We start from the raw sequence: 22,435 nt of genomic DNA, 5'->3' as shown, positions 1-22,435 counted from the left end.
TGACCTTTTTTTCTTAAAACCTCTTATTTCCAAAAACATAACAAAGAAAAAACAAAACATTGTGCTAAGGTTTCAGGATCTCTCCAGCTTTATTAAAATAAGGGGCTTATTTTTGTCAAAAGGTAGAAACAACATTGGCATGGACAACAGACAAGTATAAAAATAGAACAGTTCAAATTCTCACATCCCAGTTCACACATTCACACATTGAGATTAAAGGGATAAATTAGTAAAAAGACATAACAATGTGTCAATCACACACAGTGTTTCCCCTCAGTAAAAGATGGGCTACAGAAAAGAAAAGCACAATTTCAGGGACAATTTAAACACTGTTAATAACTACATTGACATCTAACACAATGCTTACTTTCTGACAGTTTCTGGTCTTTGATAAGTAAGTGTTTATGAATATTTAAAATAAACAACAAATGTCAATTTGAGAAGTGTATAAATCTGATTGGTGACAAGTCCAGGATTACTTTCAGTGAAGTACACAAAAAAGGAAATAGCAAGAGTCTTCATTTTACAATAGAGCATGAATTTAGAGACTTGACAGTCAACAGTGAAAAGACTGGCTTTAGAGGAGGATCACTTTGATCAGGCAGCAGGGCATTGTAACATCTATGGCTAAACATGTGTCAGAAAGCGATATGGCGTTTAGTTTAGTTGCAGACAGTATGGCTTTTAAATGGTGAGACAGTGCAGCGGCCGAAAAGGGAGAAAAAGCAGATGTCCATAGCTTTACTCCAGAGGATTTTGAGGAACGAGTGCGTCTGCCAGCAGGTCTGGTCGGAGGCACTCAATGGGGCAATGAATATTCTGGAAAGGAAGAATTGAAGAGGTAAGGTCACATGCCTAGGTTCTGTACAAACAATACTGTATTGTCATTACATTTATTCACACTCTTCATCTGTGGTGGTCCCTTGTGGGTCTGTGTGTGTCAGTTTTTCTGTCAGACTTTTGTGACTGTGATGGCGCCCTAACCTTGCAAGATCCGGCCACGAAACTTTACAGATTTGTAGTTGAGATCAAAATGAAGGTGGAGTTTGAAGATGGGTGTGGTGCAAGTAGGTGTGTGTGTGTTTGTCTGTGGACATCTATTGTGTTCTAAATAAAAATAGTATAATTTATACTCAAAATGGAGAAATAACTAAACAAGTAATTGTATAGTATAAATTGTCAGAAAAGTCATAATATATAGAAAATCACATTAAAGGATGTCATGCAAATATCACAAGAAGTCATAAGATAGTATGAAACTTAATTAGAACAAAAAAGTCCCAAGAGTCACAGAATAGTAATTCATGAAAAAGACATAAAGCCATAGTATACTGTGTCATACAAATGTCATAAAAAGTCATAATATAGTATGTTGTCAAAAATTCCATTAAAAACGTATCATAGAATAGTGTGCCATCAAAATGTCACAGTATATTATGTGATAAAAATGTTTTTAAAAAGTCACAATAGTATTAAAAAGTAATTGTATGGTATGCCATAAAAATGTCTTAAAAAGAGAAAGTATACAGTAAATACCAAGAAATCCTGTGCTCTTTATTAAAAAAAATAACAGCATGATATTGAAATTATTTTACAGGAAATCCACTCACTTGTAGTTTGTTTCCATATCTCACAGGCTGCAGCAGACTGGCATCAATATCACCACCTGGTCTGCGGCAGTTCTCACATCGCCATCCCTGATGAGACCAAACAAACACAAGCGTACATGCTTCACTTAACTCACAGAATCACCACAAGTTAATCACAAATCATTATTTGTATCACTGAACAACAGCCCCAAAGCCAGGGAGGCTTATATTTCGTACCTGCTGTCCTCCAAAGCATGTGCAGGTGCAGATGGCACCCAGGTACTCCTTCTGCCACTGGTTTCCCACCTGGAAGGTCTTTCCATCATCATAGCACACCGAATCGTCTGTATGGGTGTACATACACATTTAAATTCAACTGCGTCTCCTTCACATCCTTTTGAGGCAGTCATAGACTATTTCTTAATGTCTTTAAATGGCCTTACGTGGTTCACACTTGAACTCTCCTTTGCCATTTCCCAGGCAAGTACAGCTCATCAAGTGATCATTTTCTGCGCGGCGGTCCCACTTCTCTCCGACGCGATAGTTGTTGCCATTGTCATGGCACCACTCTAATGATGGACAAAATAATAGTTAGATAAACAAAGTCACATGTTCTCTAATTACAACAATGCTTATGTACTTCCAGGAAATAAAACTTCCCAAAAACTTACTAGATGAATCACATCTGAAGTGGCCACTTCCCAGACCCAGGCACCTGCACCACAGCTTAAAGCCTGTTTCAGACATCCGCTCCCATTCACCACCAACATCGTGGTAGGTTGAAGTAAAGGCATCATAGCATGAGTCCTTAGTGGAGGGCTCTCCCTCTGTGACTGATGGAAGATGGGCGGGGAAGAATACGAGAAAACAATTTGCGTAAGCCACTAGTTACTTGAAGATTAATTAACTGCTGCAAACCAAAATGCAAAAACAAACAAACTAACTATGCTTCCAAAAGGAACGTTTTCACTGAAGTTTCATTGCATCAAAACACAGTTGCAGCAAATAAGTTAACTATTTACTGATTTATTACTATGTTTGATTTAGGGTAAGCTAATGAGCAGGCTCTGTCAATAGTAAGTATTTTTTTTACTGCTTGCAAAGTGAAGTGTAGTTGGGTGGATGACCAGCACAACTGGAATTACTGAGCAAGTTTTTTTCTGTTAGAGAAGAGAAGCTAAGAGCAGCAGAGTGGTGAACTGATGGAATAAATGTTTTGAAATGTACATAATACCAATTATTGAAGATAACAAGTACATGGAGGAAGTTCTGAGGTCACACTGACCATGGGACACGGAAAATCATAAATAGAGGCCTGTGTCTAATAGGAAAAATGCCAGATTTGATCTGCCACTGAGGTAAATAAAAGGTTCTTAATTAGCAGAAGTTTCTTTACACTGAATTTTGACTGAATCCAGCCCACTTTGGACAAAGCAGTTGCTGTAGGGAGCTTACTTGTGTTCCCGGCAGTGACGATCTGCTCCAGTATCTTGTGTTTGAGCGCTCCCATCAGAGCCTCCACGATCACATTATAGTTTGCTCCGGGGGAGAGTCCTATCAGGGTAGCTGTGGTAGCTGTGTTTGGCAGTCGGACCTGGACAGGTAAAGAGAGGCAAGGTTCGTCCACATGAGATGAGATTATTCATCTAATATGACTGACAGATAATGTTCTGACGGCATGATGGGCTGGGCTTGACTGGAACCCACATGCCTCGTCTCTTACCTGGAACATCTTCTCATTTAAGTGTGTGAGGGGGTGGCAGGACACCAGGTAGGCGTTGCTCTGCTTGTACGGCTTCCAGGAAATGGAGGTCTGAGTTTGGGCCTCTTGCGGCACTCCTGTCTCGTTACCAAACATGGTGCCACTCGGTATGTTCAGCTTCAGGATGGGCAGTCTGCGGCCCTCTGCATCAGGAAGGGGCACAAAGACCAGGGGCTCACGAACTTGCCCATAGGGAGACTGTGAGTTGCCACTGTTCCCATCATATCTGTTGTTGTCTCCGTTGTTGTTGTACTCTGTGTACTCCACGTTCTGGCTCTGACCTCCCTGCCCATCCTGGCCATTGTTGCCCACTACCTGGACTGTGTTGGTCAAGTCAGTTTCAGGCACATCCAGCCTGTCCCCAACACCTCCGGGGCGGTGGGGCAGAGGCAAGGGAAGCAAGGAGTCTGTTTCTGAGCGGGAGAGAGGGTTAGGGAAGCAAGCAGGTTAGAAGTGAGGGGGTACAGCAAAGCTGCAGTAACATATCTCAGCCAACAGAAGGCGACTAATATGCAGCATTGCTGGGCTACTTCTTCACGGCAAAGTACATCTTACGAACACACAAGATATTTTGAATGGCATTTCTGGAGGCATTCAAAATAAAAGTATTATTGTTGTTTTAGGAGAACTAAAGCTGATAAACTGCACAGTTGTTTTCAAAGCCTCTGAGCTGTTGCACATAGACATTTTGATTCAGCTGAGCAAATTAAAGCTTCCATTCAAACTCTTACATTTTATAGGATTTTTAGCCATAAATCATTTGAAATTTCAAATGCATCACCTTGACCATCACAATTGTCACTGTACAGATCAGGAGTCTCAAAATACTCACGAGTCCTGATTCTGCCCACTAGAGGTGTGCTCCTCTGTGTGTTCTGGATGGCGATGATCTTGATGATGTACTCAGTGGCTGGTCTCAGGCCTGAGGAGAGAAACAATTATTATATATTGGAAAGAGTTGGTTGCACCTGACTTGTGATAACATGTCAAAGGATGACCTAACCATTTGAGCCTGTATGTAACTTTTTTTGTCACAAAAAATGGAAATGAAAAATAAAATGCTGGGTAGCCAAATTAAATAATCAAACAAACATGTTATTTCTGTGAGAAATACGGCCCATACAATATCTCCAGTTGCAATATAGTTTGCAGTGATAATGCACCAGTTAACAAGGGCATACCAGATATAGTGGCGTAGTTTTGGCCAGCATGGGGTCGTGGGCTGAGCTCTCGTGGTATTCCTCCTGACTCCTCATAGGTGACGTAGTATCCTGTAATGTGTGTGGCAGGTGGCTGCCAGGCGAAGGAGATGGAGGTGGGGGTCAAAGATGTGAACTGGAGGTTGGTGGGAGCCTGGAGCACTGGTTTGGCTATGAAAAAAAAACAGTATCTTGGATCATCTGATTGCTTGTTGCTTTGTGTGTGCCTTGTCGGGTTACAGTTGTGTAGTTGTGTTTATGTAAAATGCTGCAGCCGCATTTCGCATTTCAATTTGGGTTTTAAGACTTCACCGATTTAGCAGTGCACTAAAACATTGTAAAACTCACAATGGAAAGTTGAAATAATAATCAAAATTGATGCAGCAGAGACAGATATAACTTTGAAAATGTCTAATGTGGCTCTATTCAACTTAACCATTGTGTGATTTATTCTTTTAATCTCTCTGCCTTTGACCCTTTACATTGATTGTATTAACATTGTGATGTATTTACTGTATGCAATGAGTTGAGAGGGATAAAGCAAGAGCAACTATATGTAGATCAATATTTATGGATATGACAAAATCAGAATTAAAGATACAAAGCGTGAAATGGAATCACAATGAAGCAGGGAGATCAGACACAGTTTTGCGTAGTTACCTGTTGTAACGCTGAGGGTAAATGGCTCGCTCCTTGTGGGGCCCTTTATAGTATACAGATTAACAGAGTATACTGTGCCTGGCTGCAGACCTTAGGAAAATAAATTACAAATATTAAAGTTAAATCACACTTTCAATTCTTACATCTGTAAACCTGTTTTTAAAGGTCTGTTTAGCAGGTAGGTCTATTGTACCTGTGAGAGTGTAGGTGGTTGTATCTCCTGTGATGGTCCTTCTGATTGTGGGGTGTGAGCCACTGAGGGGCGTGGCTTCGATGAGGTAACCAGTGATGGTTTCCTCCTTGGAGCGCCAGGTCAGTGTGAAAGAAGTATCCTTCGAATCAGAGATGCGCACACGCCGAGGAGGACTTACATCTGCATTGAGGAAGAAAGAAAACAGACATCAAACAGAGCAGTGCATAATAACTGGTGATGACTGGAAATCATTTATGGTGCAGCAAGTTACCTTCTAGTGTTGTTGTTTCTCCCTCCAGCGGTCTGCTAGTGACAGAGTTCTTCAGAGCATAGACATGTATCTGATATGTGGTAGCGACCTACAACATACAGACATACAGTTGATATTTAATCACTGACTGACATTGAATCCATGTAAATACTGAGATAAGAACCCTTGTTACCATGAGCCCTGGTACGACGACACGTGTGGTGTCCGGAGCAACATTCATCTCTTTGTTGGGACCGTTGATGTTCTTGGGGTTGACGACCACACGGTAGCCGGACAGGCGTGCATTGGGGGCTCGCCATGACACGGTGAAGGTGGAAGGACCGACCTCTGAGATAGCCAGACCAGTCGGAGCAGGGATCACTGAGACAGCAAATACACATTGAGGATTGAAGTCAGGGGACATATAAGTTAGGTCATGAATGTGTTGATGTTTTCTATGTATTTCTACCTGTGGCCTGGGTTCCAACCAAAGGTGTGCTAGGTGTGCGGTCATGGAGGGCGATGACTTTAACAGTGTACTCTGTCCCGGGGCGAAGGTTTCTCAGAAGCACAGTGTCCTGGTCACCTCTTGGTGCTGGAACCAGATCCCTCTCACTGTCCTCTGAGCTGGAGTACAGGACTCGGTATGATGTCACTGTGCCGTCTGGACTGTCCCAAGTGATGCGCATGGTGTTTGAGGTGATGTCAGAGAAGGTCAGGTCCTTGGGACGGTCCATAGCTGCAGGATGGGAGGAAGACAGGGGGAATTCATGTCAGCTCTGAGCTGTCGTTTTCAATAAAAGACCTTACACTTCTAGGGCTATAAAGACATCTTATGCGACACAAGGGATTTATTTTGTCTCAACTGTTGTAAGTTACTCTAGTAGCGTTATTGAAGCTTGATTATTGTTTAGGGCACCAGGACTCTTGGTCATAGATCTGCAAATTAGCAGCCTGTTTGTGACAATGAACAGCAGAAAACATAGTCATAGAGGGATGTTTGCTGCAAAGCACTTTGAATTGAATATGAATTAATAGGTACAAAATAAATATTTCAAATCACTTTGAGCCATAACAACACATGATTAAACCCTCTTCCCATCCTATGAGATCTGTTTTGATAAGTAAACATACACATACTGTATATTCCCTTACGGATGACATTGGTCTTTTTCAACCAAAAAAACTGAGATAGATGTTTGATAGGATAATCAAGTATCCTGTTTCTCGCTAACAGGAAATCAAGGAAATCAAGAAATCAGGAAGAAATAAAGGAGACGCCTGTAACCCGATACATATAAATGCACTGAAAAATGTTGATGGAGAGGAACTTGCATCACTTGTGCCAAAAACAATCCCTTGATTGAGAAAGATGAAGTCTTTCTACATCACTTTTCACTGAATTGAGTCAAACTAACCAGTGATAGTATTCTCCACCACGGGGGAAGAGGGTTGTCCATCGTTGCCCAGGGCATAGACACTCACAACATACTCAGCAGTGGGCATCAGACCTGTGAATGTCAGCTGAGTCTGATCTGTAACAGAGGAGCAGAAGAGGAGCCACTGAGATGAGCATACTGTGTTGGAAAAAATATAAAATGATATAAATAAAATAAAGATGGTGGGGTTTTTTTGGGCTGACTTACCTGGGGCTACCACCTCAGAGTAGGATGGTCCCAGGCCATTTTTGGGGACACTGGTGATTCTGTAGCCTCTGATTGGTCCCTGAGCAGGAGACCAGCGCACTGTGATGGCGTTGTCACTCACATCGGTCAGTTTCATGTCAGTGGGGGGCTCGGTATCTGAAAGACAGACGGACACATAACAGGCTTTAGATTTGGTTTAACACCTCAAAAAGAAATTACCAGTAAGATTATTTATTTTTTACCAGTCTTGTGCGTGATGTAGACAGGTGTGTTAGAAGCAGGGCTGTCCCCTCTTCCGGTAACAGCATAGACCGTGATTGTGTAGTCAGTTCCAGGCTTAAGACCGGTGATGGTGGCGGTGGTCTGAGTGCCTGGGATGGTGAACTCTTGAGGAGCCTCACCACCTAGAAGGAGAGTAAAGAAAAGCCGATTGTAACATTCCAAATATTGTTGAGGTTTGGAGGAAACTATTACTGCTGTGACTTAAAACACATGTACAGACTTGTGCCTCCGTAGGTGATTCTGTAGTTCTTCACTGCAACAGAGGGGGCGTCCCAGCGAATGGTGATGCTGGACGGGGTGGACGATGTTGCCACCAGGTCAGTGGGAGCATCGGAGACTGGAGAGGATTAGAAGAACAACTTAAAAACTATTTTAAAATGTAAAAAAAAATCAAGAGCTATTCAGCTATTTAGTGTCACTAAGAGAAGAAAAGGAGAGGTTGTATTGGAAACCAGTATAAAAACTCACTGGTGGCCTGTGTGCCAGTCAGAGGCTGACTCTCCTGATTGTTGTTGACAGCATACACATACACCAGATACTCTGTCTCTGGTGTCAGTCCAGTCAAAGTGAAGTGGTTCCTGGTTGGGGGCAGCCTCTCATCTCTGGACCGCCCACCGCTCGTCTTCTGGAAGTTGATGCGGTAGCCGGTGATAGCAGCGGTCGGAGCCAGCCAGTGAACGGTTAAGGAGTTGGTGCGAATGTCGGAGAAGTCCAAGCCAGTAGGGGAGTCCAGAGCTGCAGGGAAAGGTATTAGGAGAGAGACTTTAAATGACATGCAATGATAATGGCAATTACAACATTTTAGTATGTAATGGATTGTTAACTTGGACTGGTGTCATAATCAAGTGGCCCCCAAACAAAACATGCATACACAAGCAACCATAGATCAGAATTAACAACATGCATACTATTATAAGATTTTTTTAATGGGCTAACAACACAAATAACATTCAATTCAAGTATGAAATATATATGAAATAACACTTCAACACATCAAATATCTAGTATAATGTGTAAGCTTACCTTTAAATAACTCGGAAATAAAGGAAGTCAACTGTTTTAGGCTACGTTACTGTGGCCATTTGCATAAACATATTGTTTCTCTTTTAAATAAACAGGAAACATAAATTAGATATGTTAAATGTTATATGTATTTTCTTAATTTTGTTCTGTTAAAAAGCAGAGAAGTATTTTCACCAATCTTAGCTGCCGCATAATTGCATATTTAACTTTGATTCTGATTCGTCAAATTTGATATGTTTAAAAACAAAATAGTTCATGTAGATATTGCCTTGTTTTAATGTGATGAAACATAAAATACAACATTAAGAAATGGAAATTAACAAGTCTTGTGGCACCCTTGATCCATTTGGGAAACCACTGTATTACTCACTTGTCCTCTGAGTCCCTGTGGCTGGTTCACTGACTCGTTCACCGTACACACAGACAACACTTATACGGTACTCAGTGTTGGGCAGCAGGTCTATAAGGAAACGGGAAGATAAGTATACAGTTAGAATGGCTTGACATGGAGCATTGCAAAGAAAAACAACAACTTTTGGACTCTAAATCTAACTTTCTGTAAGACACTTTTAAACATATCATCTTACTCTCCAGCACGAAGGTGTTGGTGGATCCGCCAACATTAACCTCCTTGATGTCGTCGTCTGTGGCTACAGGATGGTAACGGATGACAAACCGAGAGATGTCGCTTGGTGTGGCAACATTGGGGACTGCCCATGTAACCCTGATGTGGTCAGGACCCACCCCTCTAAAGTGCAGTTTGGTGGGAGCTGGAATAGCTGTAAGAATGAGGGGTTAAAAGTTATAGAGGTTAATTGAATAAAAGCAGATTTACAAAGACATAAAGAAATACATTTTGAAATATAATATAGTGTTTGAGTTAATTATGTGTGTTAATAAAAGGACTGTTAATGTGCCTTCATCATTTCTCTCAGATCGAAACCCAAGCCCTCCCAACAGATGGAGTGAAAGAGTGAAATCACCAGCTTGTGTTTGCTTTGTGTGTATGGTCGGCTCGCTTTCCCCTTCCTCTGTAACAGTGATGATACTGATGTCATAGTCCACACCCGGCTCCAAACCACGAATCGTGTAATAACCAGTAGATGCTTCCACCATATCTTGGAAAATTGGCAAGCTCTCGCCTGACGTTACTACCGTTATCCGGTAACCAGTAATGGTAGCATAGTTCAGAGGGATCCAGCGCAGGCCGATGGTGGTGTCAGTAATGTCGACAAAGTCAATGTGACTTAGCGTGGGGATTTCTGAAAGGGTTAGGTCAGTTGCGAAAGGCAAGCAAAATTAGAGAGACAGAAAGACCCATAGCCATAATAATTACATTAGTTATATCATTTAATTCCCAATAAAGCAGTCAGAGATCAGTAGCCATGCTAGATAAAGACATTTAAAAAGTACTAAAGTCATTAGACATTCACAGTTTATGTTATAAATAAAGCAGTGATTAATAATACTGTTCTGTGCATGCTCCAAAAAAATTATTACATCCCAATTAATAAACATGACCTCCATGCATGGTACCAATTATGTTAGTAATAGATCATTAAGCAATGTCTTTTTACAAAGGGGTTGGTCATTGTAACAAACCAAAAGAGAATAGACCCCAACTCTGCAGCTCCATCGATCTTTTAGTCTATTTTTACATCTCGCAAACTAAAGTCCAAGATAATTTTGAGATAATTTTGGTTGAGCTGGTGGGGATCAGACAGAACTAAAGGGACAGTCGGTTTTGAATCTAATTCTTCAGGTGGCAATTCAATGATATGACATTTCTTCTGAATGTGCAAGTAGGCACTTTTCTGCTAACCCATTAGCCACAACTTTAAAAGGTGAGAAATTAAGGGTTTTTTTTGTTATTCTGCTCCCTAGTGGCCAAAAGTCCATTGATGCAACTTCATGAATGTATTCAATTAAAAAAAAATGAAACTGTGCCAATTAATAAAATAATGTATATGTAGGGTAAAGGTCTCAGCATGAGGAGGAATACACTGTAGAGGTGGGAATATTGAAAATATTACTGTGATGACAATCAGTGAAATATTGGAGTTGGCTCCAGTTTGACTTCGACCCAGCCTTTCATGGAAATTCATCTCATTCTTTTACTCCTCTGTTACACAGACACACCGAACTTGTGTTTGATGCCAATTAACATGTGTGAATGGATTCACCTACCTGGTGTGACAATTGTGGACACGGGCACACTTTCCAATTGGCCCTTGGTAGTGAAGACACTGATGTTGTACTCTGCCCCCAGATTCAGGTTCTCTAGCATGCATGAGGTTTGATCTGCTCTGACAAACTCTTCCAGGGTGTTTCCTCGCTGGCCGGTGGTTGGTGTGCTTGTCACTCTGTAGCCTGTGATGTCTGCAGACAAACATGTAGGAGGTAGAACATAATGTCAAAAGGTTCTTGCAATTTATGAGTCAAAAGGAAATACCGAGAAGAGACATTTGTCCTGGAGGAAAAAAACACCATTCAAAGGCCAAGGTCTAGACTTGGCGAGATCCAATGAGCAGGCAGTGCGTGGGGAACACAGTCAATATTTACCTGGTGTTTTGGAAGCTACCCAGTGGACAGTGAGATCTCCTGTCACAGGGTTGGAGTCAACTCTGAGGTCAGTGGGAGGAGAAAGGGCTGCAAAGGAAAGGAAAGCAGATTATCACACAAGCATGAGAAACTTGATTAGATGTAGCAGTAACTTCTTAAACAAACTCATAAGAACAGTGCGATGTGGGCCCCCAGCAGTATTAAATCAATGTGGTGATCTGTTATACAACTTATTTTATAGTGATTGTGAATTGGATACGCACAAGTGACAACATTGCGGGTGATGGGGTTTCCACGGTTGCGTCCGTTGAAAATCGGCTGAACGCTGTAGGTGTACTGAGTTCCAGGAATCAGATCAGGAATATAAATACGTCCAGAGTCAGAGGTCTCTTCTCTGGGAGACTCGCCTTCCTGGCTGGGGAGCACAGACAGCTGGGGGAAAGAGGCAGAGATCAGACACCTGAAAAACACCCTTTAAATATACAGCAAAGACGTTAAAACTGCATTAAGTAATATTTAATTTTTCTGGCCACCGTGGGGCAGCGCAATAAGCAGTAAACCCAATATTGATATATTATCACCTTGTAAAGTTGATGTAATCTACAAGTAACCTATTTCACATTACAAATAGGGGTTTGACCCAATAACAGTATGAACATATTGATTGGGAAGCATTCATTCTGTGATGATGATTATGAACAGTTGTTTCTCTAGATGATGAGGTGATTTCTTTTTTTCTTTTGAGAAGATGCAGTTGTCTACCTTGTAGCTGAACCTGCGAACAGGTATCCAGGTGACAATGATAGAGCTATCAGTGACCTCAGTGCTGAAAGCAGGAGAATTTCCCATCTGGGGAGCTGGGAGGAGGATAGAAAAATCTAATTAATTTCATTGCCACAATTTATAATCCTCTCTGCAGACTCTGTGTTTCCCTTAATACTCACAGGTGGTAAAATATGTAGTGATGCCTTCGCTGAGCTCATTGTCGAGCTCTGAGTGCAGGACGGCCGTGTACTGGGTGTCTGGACGTAAATTCCTCAAAGGGTACTGTGTGACCCTGCCAGGGATCCTCTTCTCGATGGGGCTGGAGCCCTCGATGCTCAGGAAGAGACGGTAACCACTGACGATGGCGCGGGGAGCCTCCCAGATGACCATAGCACTGTCTGGGCCAATGTCAGTGAAGCGCACATCGGTGGGCGAATCAGGTTCTGGAGGGGATGAAAATTATAGCATAAGTAAGGCAGAAAATCTCTCATCCTATATACGTTATTGTGCTCCCTCTGCGTCTAACCCGGGATCCTTTGTCCATGGCGTGACTTACTGGTAAACATGTCTCCTACCAGCGGCTTGCTTTCCACTAAACCATTGATGGCGTAGATGTAGAAGCGGTACAGTGTGCCCGGCTGCAAGTGGGTGATGTCAGCATATGCGTTGGGTGAGGTGGGCAGCTGCAGGAGCCTCGTCTCAGTGCCGTCAGGACCAATGGGGGTGAAATGCACCCTGTAACCGGTCACCTCGCTGGGTGGACCAGTCCAGGTGATGGTGATCTTCATATCCGAAACCTCGTAGAACTGCAGGTCTGTGGGGGCCGGGACCTCCTCTGTGGACAGGAAGTGGTCGATTGATTGGCAAGGAATAGTCTATAAGATACCCTTTAGCTGTTTATGTACTGTCCATGGCTTAAAATGCATAATCAATCAATATCATCTAAAAAGCTTTAGCAATTTACAGATCCTAACAATAAAGGCTCAGATAAAACATAAATATGAGAAAAATTCATAGGTTAGACATAGGTTAAAAAAGAAAGTATAATTCAGAGCCATTCCCAACAGCATCTGGTTTTGTTTTTTTAGCATAATAAAATAGTATGTTTTGCCGTGCCAGGCCCAAGGAGGGAGTCAGTAATGATAAGATAAACTGAAGATTTATGAAGTGTGTGTGTGTGTGTGTGTGTGTGCCTTTGTGTGGGTTGCACATGCATGGCTGATTTTCATAAGTGTTTTAACTATGTCTTAACAGGTGTCTGTTCCATGAATTAAAGAGGGTTTAGTCAGGGGCCACGACAGACTAAGATGAAGATAAGAAGATATAAGCAAGGTATGGTTATAACTGTAAAAGCATATTTTGACAAAGCAATGTTTTGACAAGCTTAGTCTTTCCCAAACACTGGAAAGCCTTTCCTAAAGCTGCCTGGCCATATAAGGAATCTTTAGCTGCGAGTATAAACTTCATCTGCTTTGATTTCACTGACAGAAAGATAAAAATTGATAAAAAAAAAAAGAATAATTTACAATCCACAGAATAGAATAACATATTGTAAATGTTTTAGTAAAAAAAAAAAAATGTTTTTTAAATAAAATTGGTTGACATTGTAAAAGCAGTTTTCATAAATTTCAGCCTTTTTATTAACTGAAAGATAATTTCTATTAAAAAATATGCACCTGGTTGAGGGGATCCGGCGGTGTTGACTTGTACAAAAACAGGCTCACTCTCCTGGTCCTCCTCCACAGCGTAGATGCTGATGTTGTAAAGGAGACCGGGTCGAAGGTCAGCCAGGGTCACTGAGGTTTCTGTGTCTGGCAGGTTAAGCTCAGTGCTGCTGCCTTCCAATGACGGTGTGTACACAACCCGGTAACCTTGCAGACGCAAACATAAAGTAAGACGAAGCCAATATAAAATGTATCTATATATCAAACAACTAAATTATGTATAAACACATCTCCTACCAGTAATAGGAGCCTGAGGCCTGGACCAGCTGATTCTGATAGAGGATTCTGCCACCTCCTCCACTGCATGCTGAGTTGGGGTGTCAGGAGCTGGAGAAAGGAAAAGAATGGAAATCAGTCAAGTTTTATTTTGTTTAAAAATGTACTTGCATAATCCTGATATTATTGTCATGAAAGAAGGATTCTCCCACCTGTAGTCTGGGAGGTAGTCAGAATGAGGTTTGGTTGTCCCTGATTTGGGAGCTCATAGACATTGACGTTGTATCTGCGTCCTGGCAGAAGGTCAGCGATGGTGATAGAGGAGGATGTGCGAGGAACATCTGGAGAAGCCAACAAAAAGTTAGTTTATACACATACCAGTATATCCAATGAGGAGGGCTGCTCAATGGCAAGTATCAGATATTTAACCCATATTGCCCACTCCTAATGGAATTGGTGGTTATCACAATTAACCTGAGATACATCAGCCAGAACCTCAACAGGAAAACTATCCAATAAATCAATCCATTTAGTTGTTTGGATGTGACATTATGGAGGTATTATGGAAGTTTGAGTGACGCTCAAAGGATCTCACCCAGGACTTTCGGCTTGGCCCCGTCCTCACTGAGCTCATACTCAACCCTGAAGCCAGAGATGGTAGACGAGGCTGAGGTCCAGGAAACAACAAAGCTGTTTGAGGTGATTTCTGTCACAGACTCAGAAGTGTCCACCACCGCAGGAGGTTTGGTTGTCTCTCCCTCCGATGTTTCCACTTGAGAGATAAAGGGATATAATGTTCCTGTGACAACATATCTTTAGATTTGTGGCATTGAGAGAATGTATACGCTTAAGTTAACTCACAGGAACCATGGGTAGTTGTGAAGTCGAAGCGTGTGATCTCACGGCGTCCGTAGCGCAGGATGCTGATCAGCTGACCCTCGTAGGTGATGCCTGGACGCAGCCCGCTGATGGTGTAGGAGTTGAGGTGGCCGGGGACGTTGACCTCCCTCCATGGTGCGCGGGTATTTTTCTACCAGAGGGGGTAATAAGATAAAAAGTTAAGAGGTTATAAGTCCCGTTTTTATAACATAAAGCATAAAGTGAAGAGCAGAAAATATTATTGTGCTGATCAAGATCATGTGATCGATAGCTTTTTCTCAGCAGCTGTTTCCAACCTCAAATTTGGACTCTGGACATCAGCTTTTGAGCAAACATGGACAATATTTGAATACTTTAAAGTGGAATTTTTTTCATCTATAATTACATTAGAAATATGCGGTATGTGGTAAGATAATTTTCTCAACTTTGATTTCTAAACTCTTGATGGCAAACATGAATATTTATAGTAATTAACAATTTTTAAAGCACAGATGCTAAAAGTGTATAGAAATATGTGAAAGTTGAGAGAATTTAAAGGAATATTTCTTTAATTCAGAAAATGAAGCCTTAATATATGTATATTTTGGACTGGACTCAGACCCATTTACTGCCACATCCTGCTTTAGAAGTATTTAGACTGGCTCTGCACTCTGTCGGAAAACTACAAAACTTTCTCAGCAGGCTGGCCAGATGAGAGCTTTGCATGACTTTTCTGTCCAAAATACATCAGCTCCTTCAGAGGTAATCTGTTTGACTTCACTTAAGCCTCACAAACATTTCAACCAGCATGTCCGTCCTTGAGGTCTTCAAAGAGAAATAGATGTGTGTGAACAGAAATTCACAGAGAGGGGGATGTTTTCATTGGAGTCTGTGTGTTTGTGTATGTAGACTGGAAAGGGCAGTTCATGAAACCCTCTAATCACCATGTTTGCCCACGTTCAAACTTCAGTCAACAGTACCAAAAGCACTTGATTGTTTGCTCACCTTTACTAATGCTAAGACTTGAGCTCACTTATGTTACAGAGGCAATATCTAACCTGAACCAAAAGAGTGACTCACAATTCTCCATTTGAGGATGTACTGGGTGATTTGAACAGATGAGGGGGGGTTCCACTGAATGGGGTGGGAGTCCGGCTGCTTTCCTGCCTCGGTGATGATCACCTGGACGGGTCCGTGGCCGTCTGAGAAGCAGGTGTAGGATGAGAGAGAGAGAGTAGGACAAAGAGGCACAGAGCAAAACTGCTATTAGCAATGAATAAAAAGACTCTGTCAGAGACATATAATGTAACAGTGTTACCTGTAGAGAGTGTGGGTGAAAGTTTGCTACTTTTTGGTGAGGCTCTGTCAGATCGTTTCATCGTTTTGGGACACAACCAAACCACCAGACGGTGCCAAACCAGCTCAAACACCCACTGATAACTTACAGTCCGACATAACACCGGAGCACTATATTCATCACAGTTTGTCCAGCTTACATATAGCTTTTCAACCCCTGCTCTGCACACACCATTTATCACGGTGAGATAAATGATGCAACTGTAACTTTTAAGGTCAATGTTTGATTCAGGACACACAATGTGCTGCAGTACAAAGTACCACATTAAGCAACTTTTACTTAGAGGGAGACATTGGCGGCAGAGAGTCCCCCCCCTCCCCAACCAGCATCCCTTTCCCCTCAGCAAGTCAGCACAAAAACATCAGGTGGGGGAGGAAAAACCTCTCCAACTACAAAGACCGAGGGGAAGACAGGGGTGATGTGATTGGCAAGCACTTCTCCATTTGACAGACTTCAAAGTCAAGAAAAACACCAAACCCCCGCTTCCCTCCACTACAAGTGAACTTTTCATTTCAGTGACGTGTAATGGGAGGAGAGGGGTAGGTGAGAGGAAGGAGGGTTGAATAAGTACACCAAACACAAATAAAGCACCAACAGCTGTGTGACTCAGTGGAAAAGCTGCATGAAAGGACTGAGAGGCACTGGAGGAATTAACACTTTCCCAATTAAATAATACTTAAATAATACAAATCAATAATTCTATCTTATAATATGCATGTTATTTTTTAGTGTGTAGGGTTTTAGGACTTTAATCGCTAATCCCATGATTGAGCCTCAGACCAGCCAAAGTTATCACAACTATATTGAATGGATCTGAACGTCATGCCAAATTAGTTATTTGCAATTTGTTTCCCTATATTTGTTTGCATTTAAGCACATTTGCACCATGAAAAGTCATGCCAAATTAGTTATTTGCAATTTGTGCTAAATTACTGACCGCCATCACTGGATTACTTTGATTCTGATCATTTTTAAGAAAACTTCCAAATGCAATGTTTATGAAGAAGATCTGAAGAAGAAAATCTATGATTTCTTAAGTGTACTTATGATATGTTTAATCGTAATGGACATCTGAGAAATAAGGGTGAAAGTCCTGCTAAACCTAAATATATGTGTATCATGTCTGTGAGTTAAGACTCTGAGGGGAAGGAGTGTGATCTTTGACACAAATTGCATCATTAGGGCACTAATTATTTTGGTCAATTTCTGTATTACGTTTGTTGCTGTGTGAATCATTAATAACACTTAAACCAGCATATTCAATTATGGACCATGTGGACACCAACTGAAGTGGAAAGCAGCATTAAACTGATGGTGTTTGGAAGATTAGTCCTTACCTGTGTAGGTCTGCTGAGGTTCACATCTCATCTCTCCAATCCCTTTGCCATAGCAATAACAGCGGTAGCGGATGCTATGGATGACTTTCTCCCACATATCACCAATCTGATAGAAAGCCCTGGTTTGTGGCTCCTGACACTGATCTATTTGTAGAAAACAGAGGAAGACAACGGATATTAGATGGGACAAAGAAGGGTCGGGTTTCTATTTTCCAGATGAAAAGTGTGTTATCATTTATATTCAGTGGGTGAGATAATGAGCCATGAACGCACCGATTGCGTCACACTTCCAGCGTCCACGTCCCTGTCCATAGCAGGTGCAGTTCATCATGTAGCCCTCGTCGTGGCGCTTGGGGAATTCCTGACTTACTTCATGGGACACGCCGTCAACAATACACTGATCTGGACATGGACAAAAAGGCAGTGAAGTCAGCATACCTTGATGCTTCAATACAAATTAAATAGCTTTGTTTCCTATCCAAAGTTAGTTAGCTCTCTGACCTCGCAGCTGTGAGTGGGCCACACAGCTCCACTCCCCACGGCCATTGCCCAGGCATGTGCACTCCATCATGTGACCCATGACATCATGGCGTTTGTCCCACTTATCGCCTACACGGTGCATCACTCCATCGTTGGTGGTACATGACTCCTCATGGGCTACATAAAGACAGATGGGAATAAATAAATAAAAACAGTACTGTGTGTGTTCTTGCCGGAAATTTTTCTTGGTCCAGTTAGCCAAGTGTCACCACTCTGTATGTGATCAAATGCGGTAAATGTAACAGCCCTAATCGAGTCATAACTCTCCCATGACCATAAACCCCAACATGTTCCCAATTATCTAAAAGTGACCCATGAAACCAAACAGTCATTAACATCTGTGACAACAAAAGGAAATAAAGTCCAACGAATTTGGTGTAATTACACCCCCTACAAAAGAAAATATATCCATGTTTTTACTAACATATGGATTTTACATTTTATATTGTGAATGTAAACTGGATAACCTTCAGAACTATTGTTCTAAACTTTTCTCTAGAAGAAAATTAAATACTCAGTTAGTTAATGTTATTAGACATTTAACTGTCAAGTCTCAAAGTGACTGCATGAGGGGAAAAAAATAAAGAGCATACTCACCAGCCATGGGGCAAAATCCGAAGAGCTGCTCTGTGTCGTAATCATGGGTGGTGCCACACCATCTCATGCTGTCACGGCGCCCGTCAGAGGTGCAGTCGGTGTAGTTGCGGCCACTGTAGAGGTAGGGGAAGTGGCACAGGCCACCGTTGGAGTTGCCACCACGTGTTGCCACAATGGCTGGAATAGAGATGGAGACACTGTATATCACACCGTACCACTATGCCGTGTCTTCTTTAGAGTTTAAGGACTCCGACAACATTTACACCATATTCTGTATATTAGAATGTTATTATTTTCAAACCAAAATTTACAAATACCCAGAAAGGGAACTCTGATATATTACGTGTGAAATTAATTAACATCAAAACACAAATGAACAATTAAATTAATTTACTGATGTAAATAAAATGATATTGTACACTGTACAGACTTTTTAAAGGTAAGATATGAAGAGGGAAATAAATTGGTGGTGGAGAAAAGCTGTGATGTAATAAAAGGACAACATCAGCATATATCGATATCTACAAAACCAATGAAATGGTCAAGCCCAGGGTTTTATTCCAGTCTCACCATTCTTCTCAGTACAGTAAGAATACTGCTGGTCTCTCTCATAGTCTGAAGATGTAGCGCACCAGAGCTGCCCGTCTGTGCGTCCGTCTGAGGTGCAGGAGTAGTAGGTCTTTCCCATGAAGACAAACGGGAATGAGCAAGGCTGGCCGTTAGAGTTGCCTCCATACGTCTGCTTCCTGGCCTCTGCACAGATAGGAAGGGGAAGAACGAGAAAATGGTAATTATAGTAGAAACAAAGCAATGTGCATCTAATAATGGCGATTATTTGAGTGTTGGGACATGAATCGGGGGCTATCATACTGATTTGATATCAAGGAAAACCTAATTAGAAACATATCAGACAACAGAGCTCATCATCATAATTCCTCATTTCTTTACAGGGACTCCTCTTTTACTCACCCCACTCCTGACAGCTGACTCCATTGCCCAGACAGGTACAGAGCATCTGCTTGCTGCCCTGGCTTCTGAACCAGCGCTGCCCATCGTTGTAGGTGGCTCCAGAGTCTGTGCGGCACGTCCCCTCGGTGGGGGGCTCTGGTATTTCCTGAATCCGGGTATGGGTGGGGGTCAGCACGACAGCACCTGTGGCTGTATACCACCAAACATATAGAAAGAATGTTTAATGTCAGAGAAAGGTTTTTAGGAAAATTTAACTTGCTCAAGAGTTTTTTTAATCTCACTTCGGCCTGCGTTGTGTCTCTCACACTTCCACTCTCCACGGCCATTTCCTAAGCACTGGCACTGCACGGTTTGTCCAGTTGTGTCCGCCTTTGTCCATGTATCCCCAATACGGTAGGACTTCTTGGTGTCCTGGTCATTGCAGCGGTCTGTTTGGAGAAAAACAGTAGTCAGCAGCCACCCCTGAAAATGTAAAGTGGGTGTTCATGTGTTTGTACTCCTCTTACTCCTTGAGGTGCAAGTGATCCGTCCGTTTCCCTCTCCCAGACAGGTGCAGTCCAGCATCATCCAGCCTTGGTACGGTTTCTCCCAGGTCTCCCCCACGACGTACGATGATGCGGCGTTGTTGTCATAGCAACGCTCAGCTGCTCAGAAAACACAGGGGATTAATTGCAGCTGCAGTTTTTTCACAAGACACTGTAATATCTAACATTAAATCATAAGCATCAGGAGAAATAAACCGAGGGAAAATCAATAGCTGTGGCGTAAGATGGGCAAAGAGGAGAGGCATGCTCTCTCACACACTCACCGTGTTTGTCTGGACTGTTCTCAAATATTTACCATGCTATCAAACACAGTCATGCTTCTGAGGAATAACCTTGTCTAAGTTATGTGTGTGTTTGGTGGCAGGTGAATGTACAAGCGAGCATGTTTAAGTTGAGATATTTCACATTTATCTCCATTCCAGAGATAATATGGAAAGTGTTGATGTCCTGGTTTCCCTGCAGGTTTTATTAAGGACTCACCCACTGGTTTGCAGGTCCACTCTCCTTTGCCATTTCCAAGACACATACACTCCAGCATGTAGTCAGCCGTATCATGAGGCCTCTGCCAAGTGTCGCCTATTTTATAAGACCTCCCACCTTCATGGCAACGATCTGTGAATGACCAAATTTATTAAGTTGCATTGGTTTGAAAAGATGTCTTTAATATGATTTATAACACATGTTCATTATTCAGATTGTATATTTAATCAGTAGCAGACAATTTAGTAAAGAGGTCATGTTGTGTTTCCGATGCATGAAAGAAGCAGGTAAGACAATCCACTTATTTTTGACAAGAAAATAACACAGAAGTGACAAACCAGAAATAATTTAATTTGTATTGAAAAGCTGTCTAATATTGATTTTTGAAATGCAGGCCGTTGCATTTTCTCCCAACTCACTTGCAATGGTACAGCTGATCTTGCCACGACCGGATCCAATACAGGTGCAGTCCCACATCATCCCTTCCTTTGGTCTCTCGTAGGTTTCACCGACCTGGTATGCCCGGTCATTGTACTTATCATAACAGGTCTCCTCCACTGAGAGAGAAAGAGAGGAAAAAATTGTATAGTTTGATATTGAAATTGCTGCGTAAATACGCACTGATGACTTGACAATGAGTTTACTCAATAAGTTTTTCCGAAGTAAATCACGACTTGTGTCTCAGTCATGGTGGGATTTACTTTTTTTTTTACATTACTTGTTGGTATTGACAAAAAAGTTCTGAATCAATTGATACTGCCTTTCCAGATGTGGAAAGTGAGCCTGCAAAGAAATGGTCCACTGCGACATTTCTTTATCCAACCGGTTGGTCTCTCACTGACCTTCAGGTTTAGTTTTACATTTGATGCCTGCTTCTCCATTGCAGGTGCATATCAGTGTATCACCAAGGTACGGTTTGTCCCACTGCTCATGCAGTCTGTACGAGCGACCGTTTTCCTCACAGCCGACTAGAAACCATATAATAGGAATATATGTCACATAAAGAATGTTAAATATATGGACCGTACAATGGCCACTAACGTTTTGGCCGATTTGGTTCATCTCAAAAGAAATCAATGATAATTGATATCATTAAGTATGCCATAAGTTGCTGTTGAGTCATACAATAATTGATACAACACGCACTATAAATCAGTTTCTTAAGCATAAAAAGAAAATCTTTGACTTTTTACACATAATCAAAAAAAATCAAATTAAACTCAAGAACACTTGATGGTTATGGAGGTCCTTGTACCAACCTGTAGAGACGGCCGCTGCGTCGTGGAGCTCAGGATACATCTGATACTGGCCACTTTGTCTTTTGCTCTTCTTTGGTAAGCCATGGACCACGCTGCTTACGCACAGAGCAACCAGCAACCCTGTCAGTGGGCCACCAGTCATGTTGTGGGCCAATAAGGATCTCAAGGTAGAGTAGAAAAAGTTAGCAGAGCAAGTTTTACAAAAGAATCATGTGCAGAAATAAAGTTTAGCTTGGAGAGATCTAATTTCTGTCCCTTATTATCAGATCCCCGCTGCCACCTATAGCAGCTGGTGCACCAGACCGAGGAGAGAGGAGAGCAGAGGCTTTATACCCGGTCTCTCTCGCTGCAGCCCATTGAGGTGCAGTCTTTTACACATGGTATGCTCCGGTGCATCTTAAAAAGGTCTCCTCCACTGACTTTTGGTTTGATATTGAAATTGCAAATTAAAATCCTGAGTTTACTCAAGGGGAGGGCTTTAACTGGAGACTCGGATGACTCGCCTTAGTGTGGGCAATTCTGACACTGGACACTTCACTTTCAAGACAAGAAGCCACAAGACAAGAAAAAAAACATGAAGTTATAAAGATGAAAGTGCATCTGAAGTCACAAAGATCAGTTC

The 22,435-nt window shown here is 41.9% G+C and overlaps 1 protein-coding gene across 3 annotated transcripts; it reads right to left on the bottom strand.

The window, feature by feature from the left end:
- Positions 1 to 65: 65 nt before the first annotated feature.
- On the bottom strand, positions 66 to 22,106 carry fn1b (fibronectin 1b). 3 transcript variants are annotated; one of them, XM_054619257.1, is made up of 46 exons: positions 21,814 to 22,106; positions 21,397 to 21,522; positions 20,974 to 21,111; positions 20,555 to 20,686; positions 20,036 to 20,173; positions 19,811 to 19,957; positions 19,530 to 19,718; positions 19,131 to 19,313; positions 18,561 to 18,737; positions 17,925 to 18,080; positions 17,697 to 17,825; positions 17,424 to 17,567; positions 15,810 to 15,931; positions 14,733 to 14,901; positions 14,467 to 14,643; positions 14,084 to 14,212; positions 13,893 to 13,982; positions 13,608 to 13,802; positions 12,488 to 12,766; positions 12,111 to 12,374; positions 11,929 to 12,023; positions 11,430 to 11,598; positions 11,167 to 11,253; positions 10,792 to 10,983; positions 9,588 to 9,866; positions 9,192 to 9,383; positions 8,975 to 9,064; positions 8,050 to 8,316; positions 7,802 to 7,918; positions 7,542 to 7,703; positions 7,300 to 7,455; positions 7,072 to 7,188; positions 6,123 to 6,392; positions 5,847 to 6,034; positions 5,675 to 5,762; positions 5,404 to 5,583; positions 5,211 to 5,300; positions 4,533 to 4,721; positions 4,184 to 4,273; positions 3,313 to 3,764; positions 3,045 to 3,183; positions 2,261 to 2,422; positions 2,033 to 2,158; positions 1,827 to 1,933; positions 1,611 to 1,697; positions 66 to 819 (listed from the first exon to the last, which is right to left on the bottom strand). In XM_054619257.1, the coding sequence occupies exons 1-46, from the start codon at positions 21,953 to 21,955 to the stop codon at positions 742 to 744; spliced, it is 7,395 nt and encodes a 2,464-aa protein (XP_054475232.1). In that variant the 5' UTR covers positions 21,956 to 22,106; the 3' UTR covers positions 66 to 741. The 3 variants fall into 3 exon arrangements, with proteins under 3 accessions (XP_054475232.1, XP_054475212.1, XP_054475222.1); XM_054619237.1 differs by lacking the exon at positions 9,588 to 9,866; XM_054619247.1 differs by lacking the exons at positions 9,588 to 9,866; positions 21,397 to 21,522.
- Between the last annotated feature and the right edge of the window lie 329 nt (positions 22,107 to 22,435).

Source organism: Anoplopoma fimbria, chromosome 2 (genome assembly GCF_027596085.1).
Source record: "Anoplopoma fimbria isolate UVic2021 breed Golden Eagle Sablefish chromosome 2, Afim_UVic_2022, whole genome shotgun sequence".
NCBI lineage: Eukaryota > Metazoa > Chordata > Actinopteri > Perciformes > Anoplopomatidae > Anoplopoma > Anoplopoma fimbria.
Note: the sequence above shows the minus strand (reverse complement) of the source record. Positions and strands in the feature narration are given on the sequence as shown.

What these genes read in the sequence shown, in the direction of transcription:
- fn1b (XM_054619257.1), bottom strand. Translation starts at nt 21,955, where the DNA reads ATGACTGGTGGCCCACTGACAGGGTTGCTGGTTGCTCTGTGCGTAAGC. An exon ending in GACTACCTCCCAGACTACAG is followed by an intron (nt 13,983 to 14,083) that starts GTGGGAGAATCC and finishes TCCTTTCTCCAG; the next exon opens with CTCCTGACACCCCAACTCAG. An exon ending in CAACACCTTCGTGCTGGAGA is followed by an intron (nt 9,065 to 9,191) that starts GTAAGATGATAT and finishes GTTTCCTTATAG; the next exon opens with ACCTGCTGCCCAACACTGAG.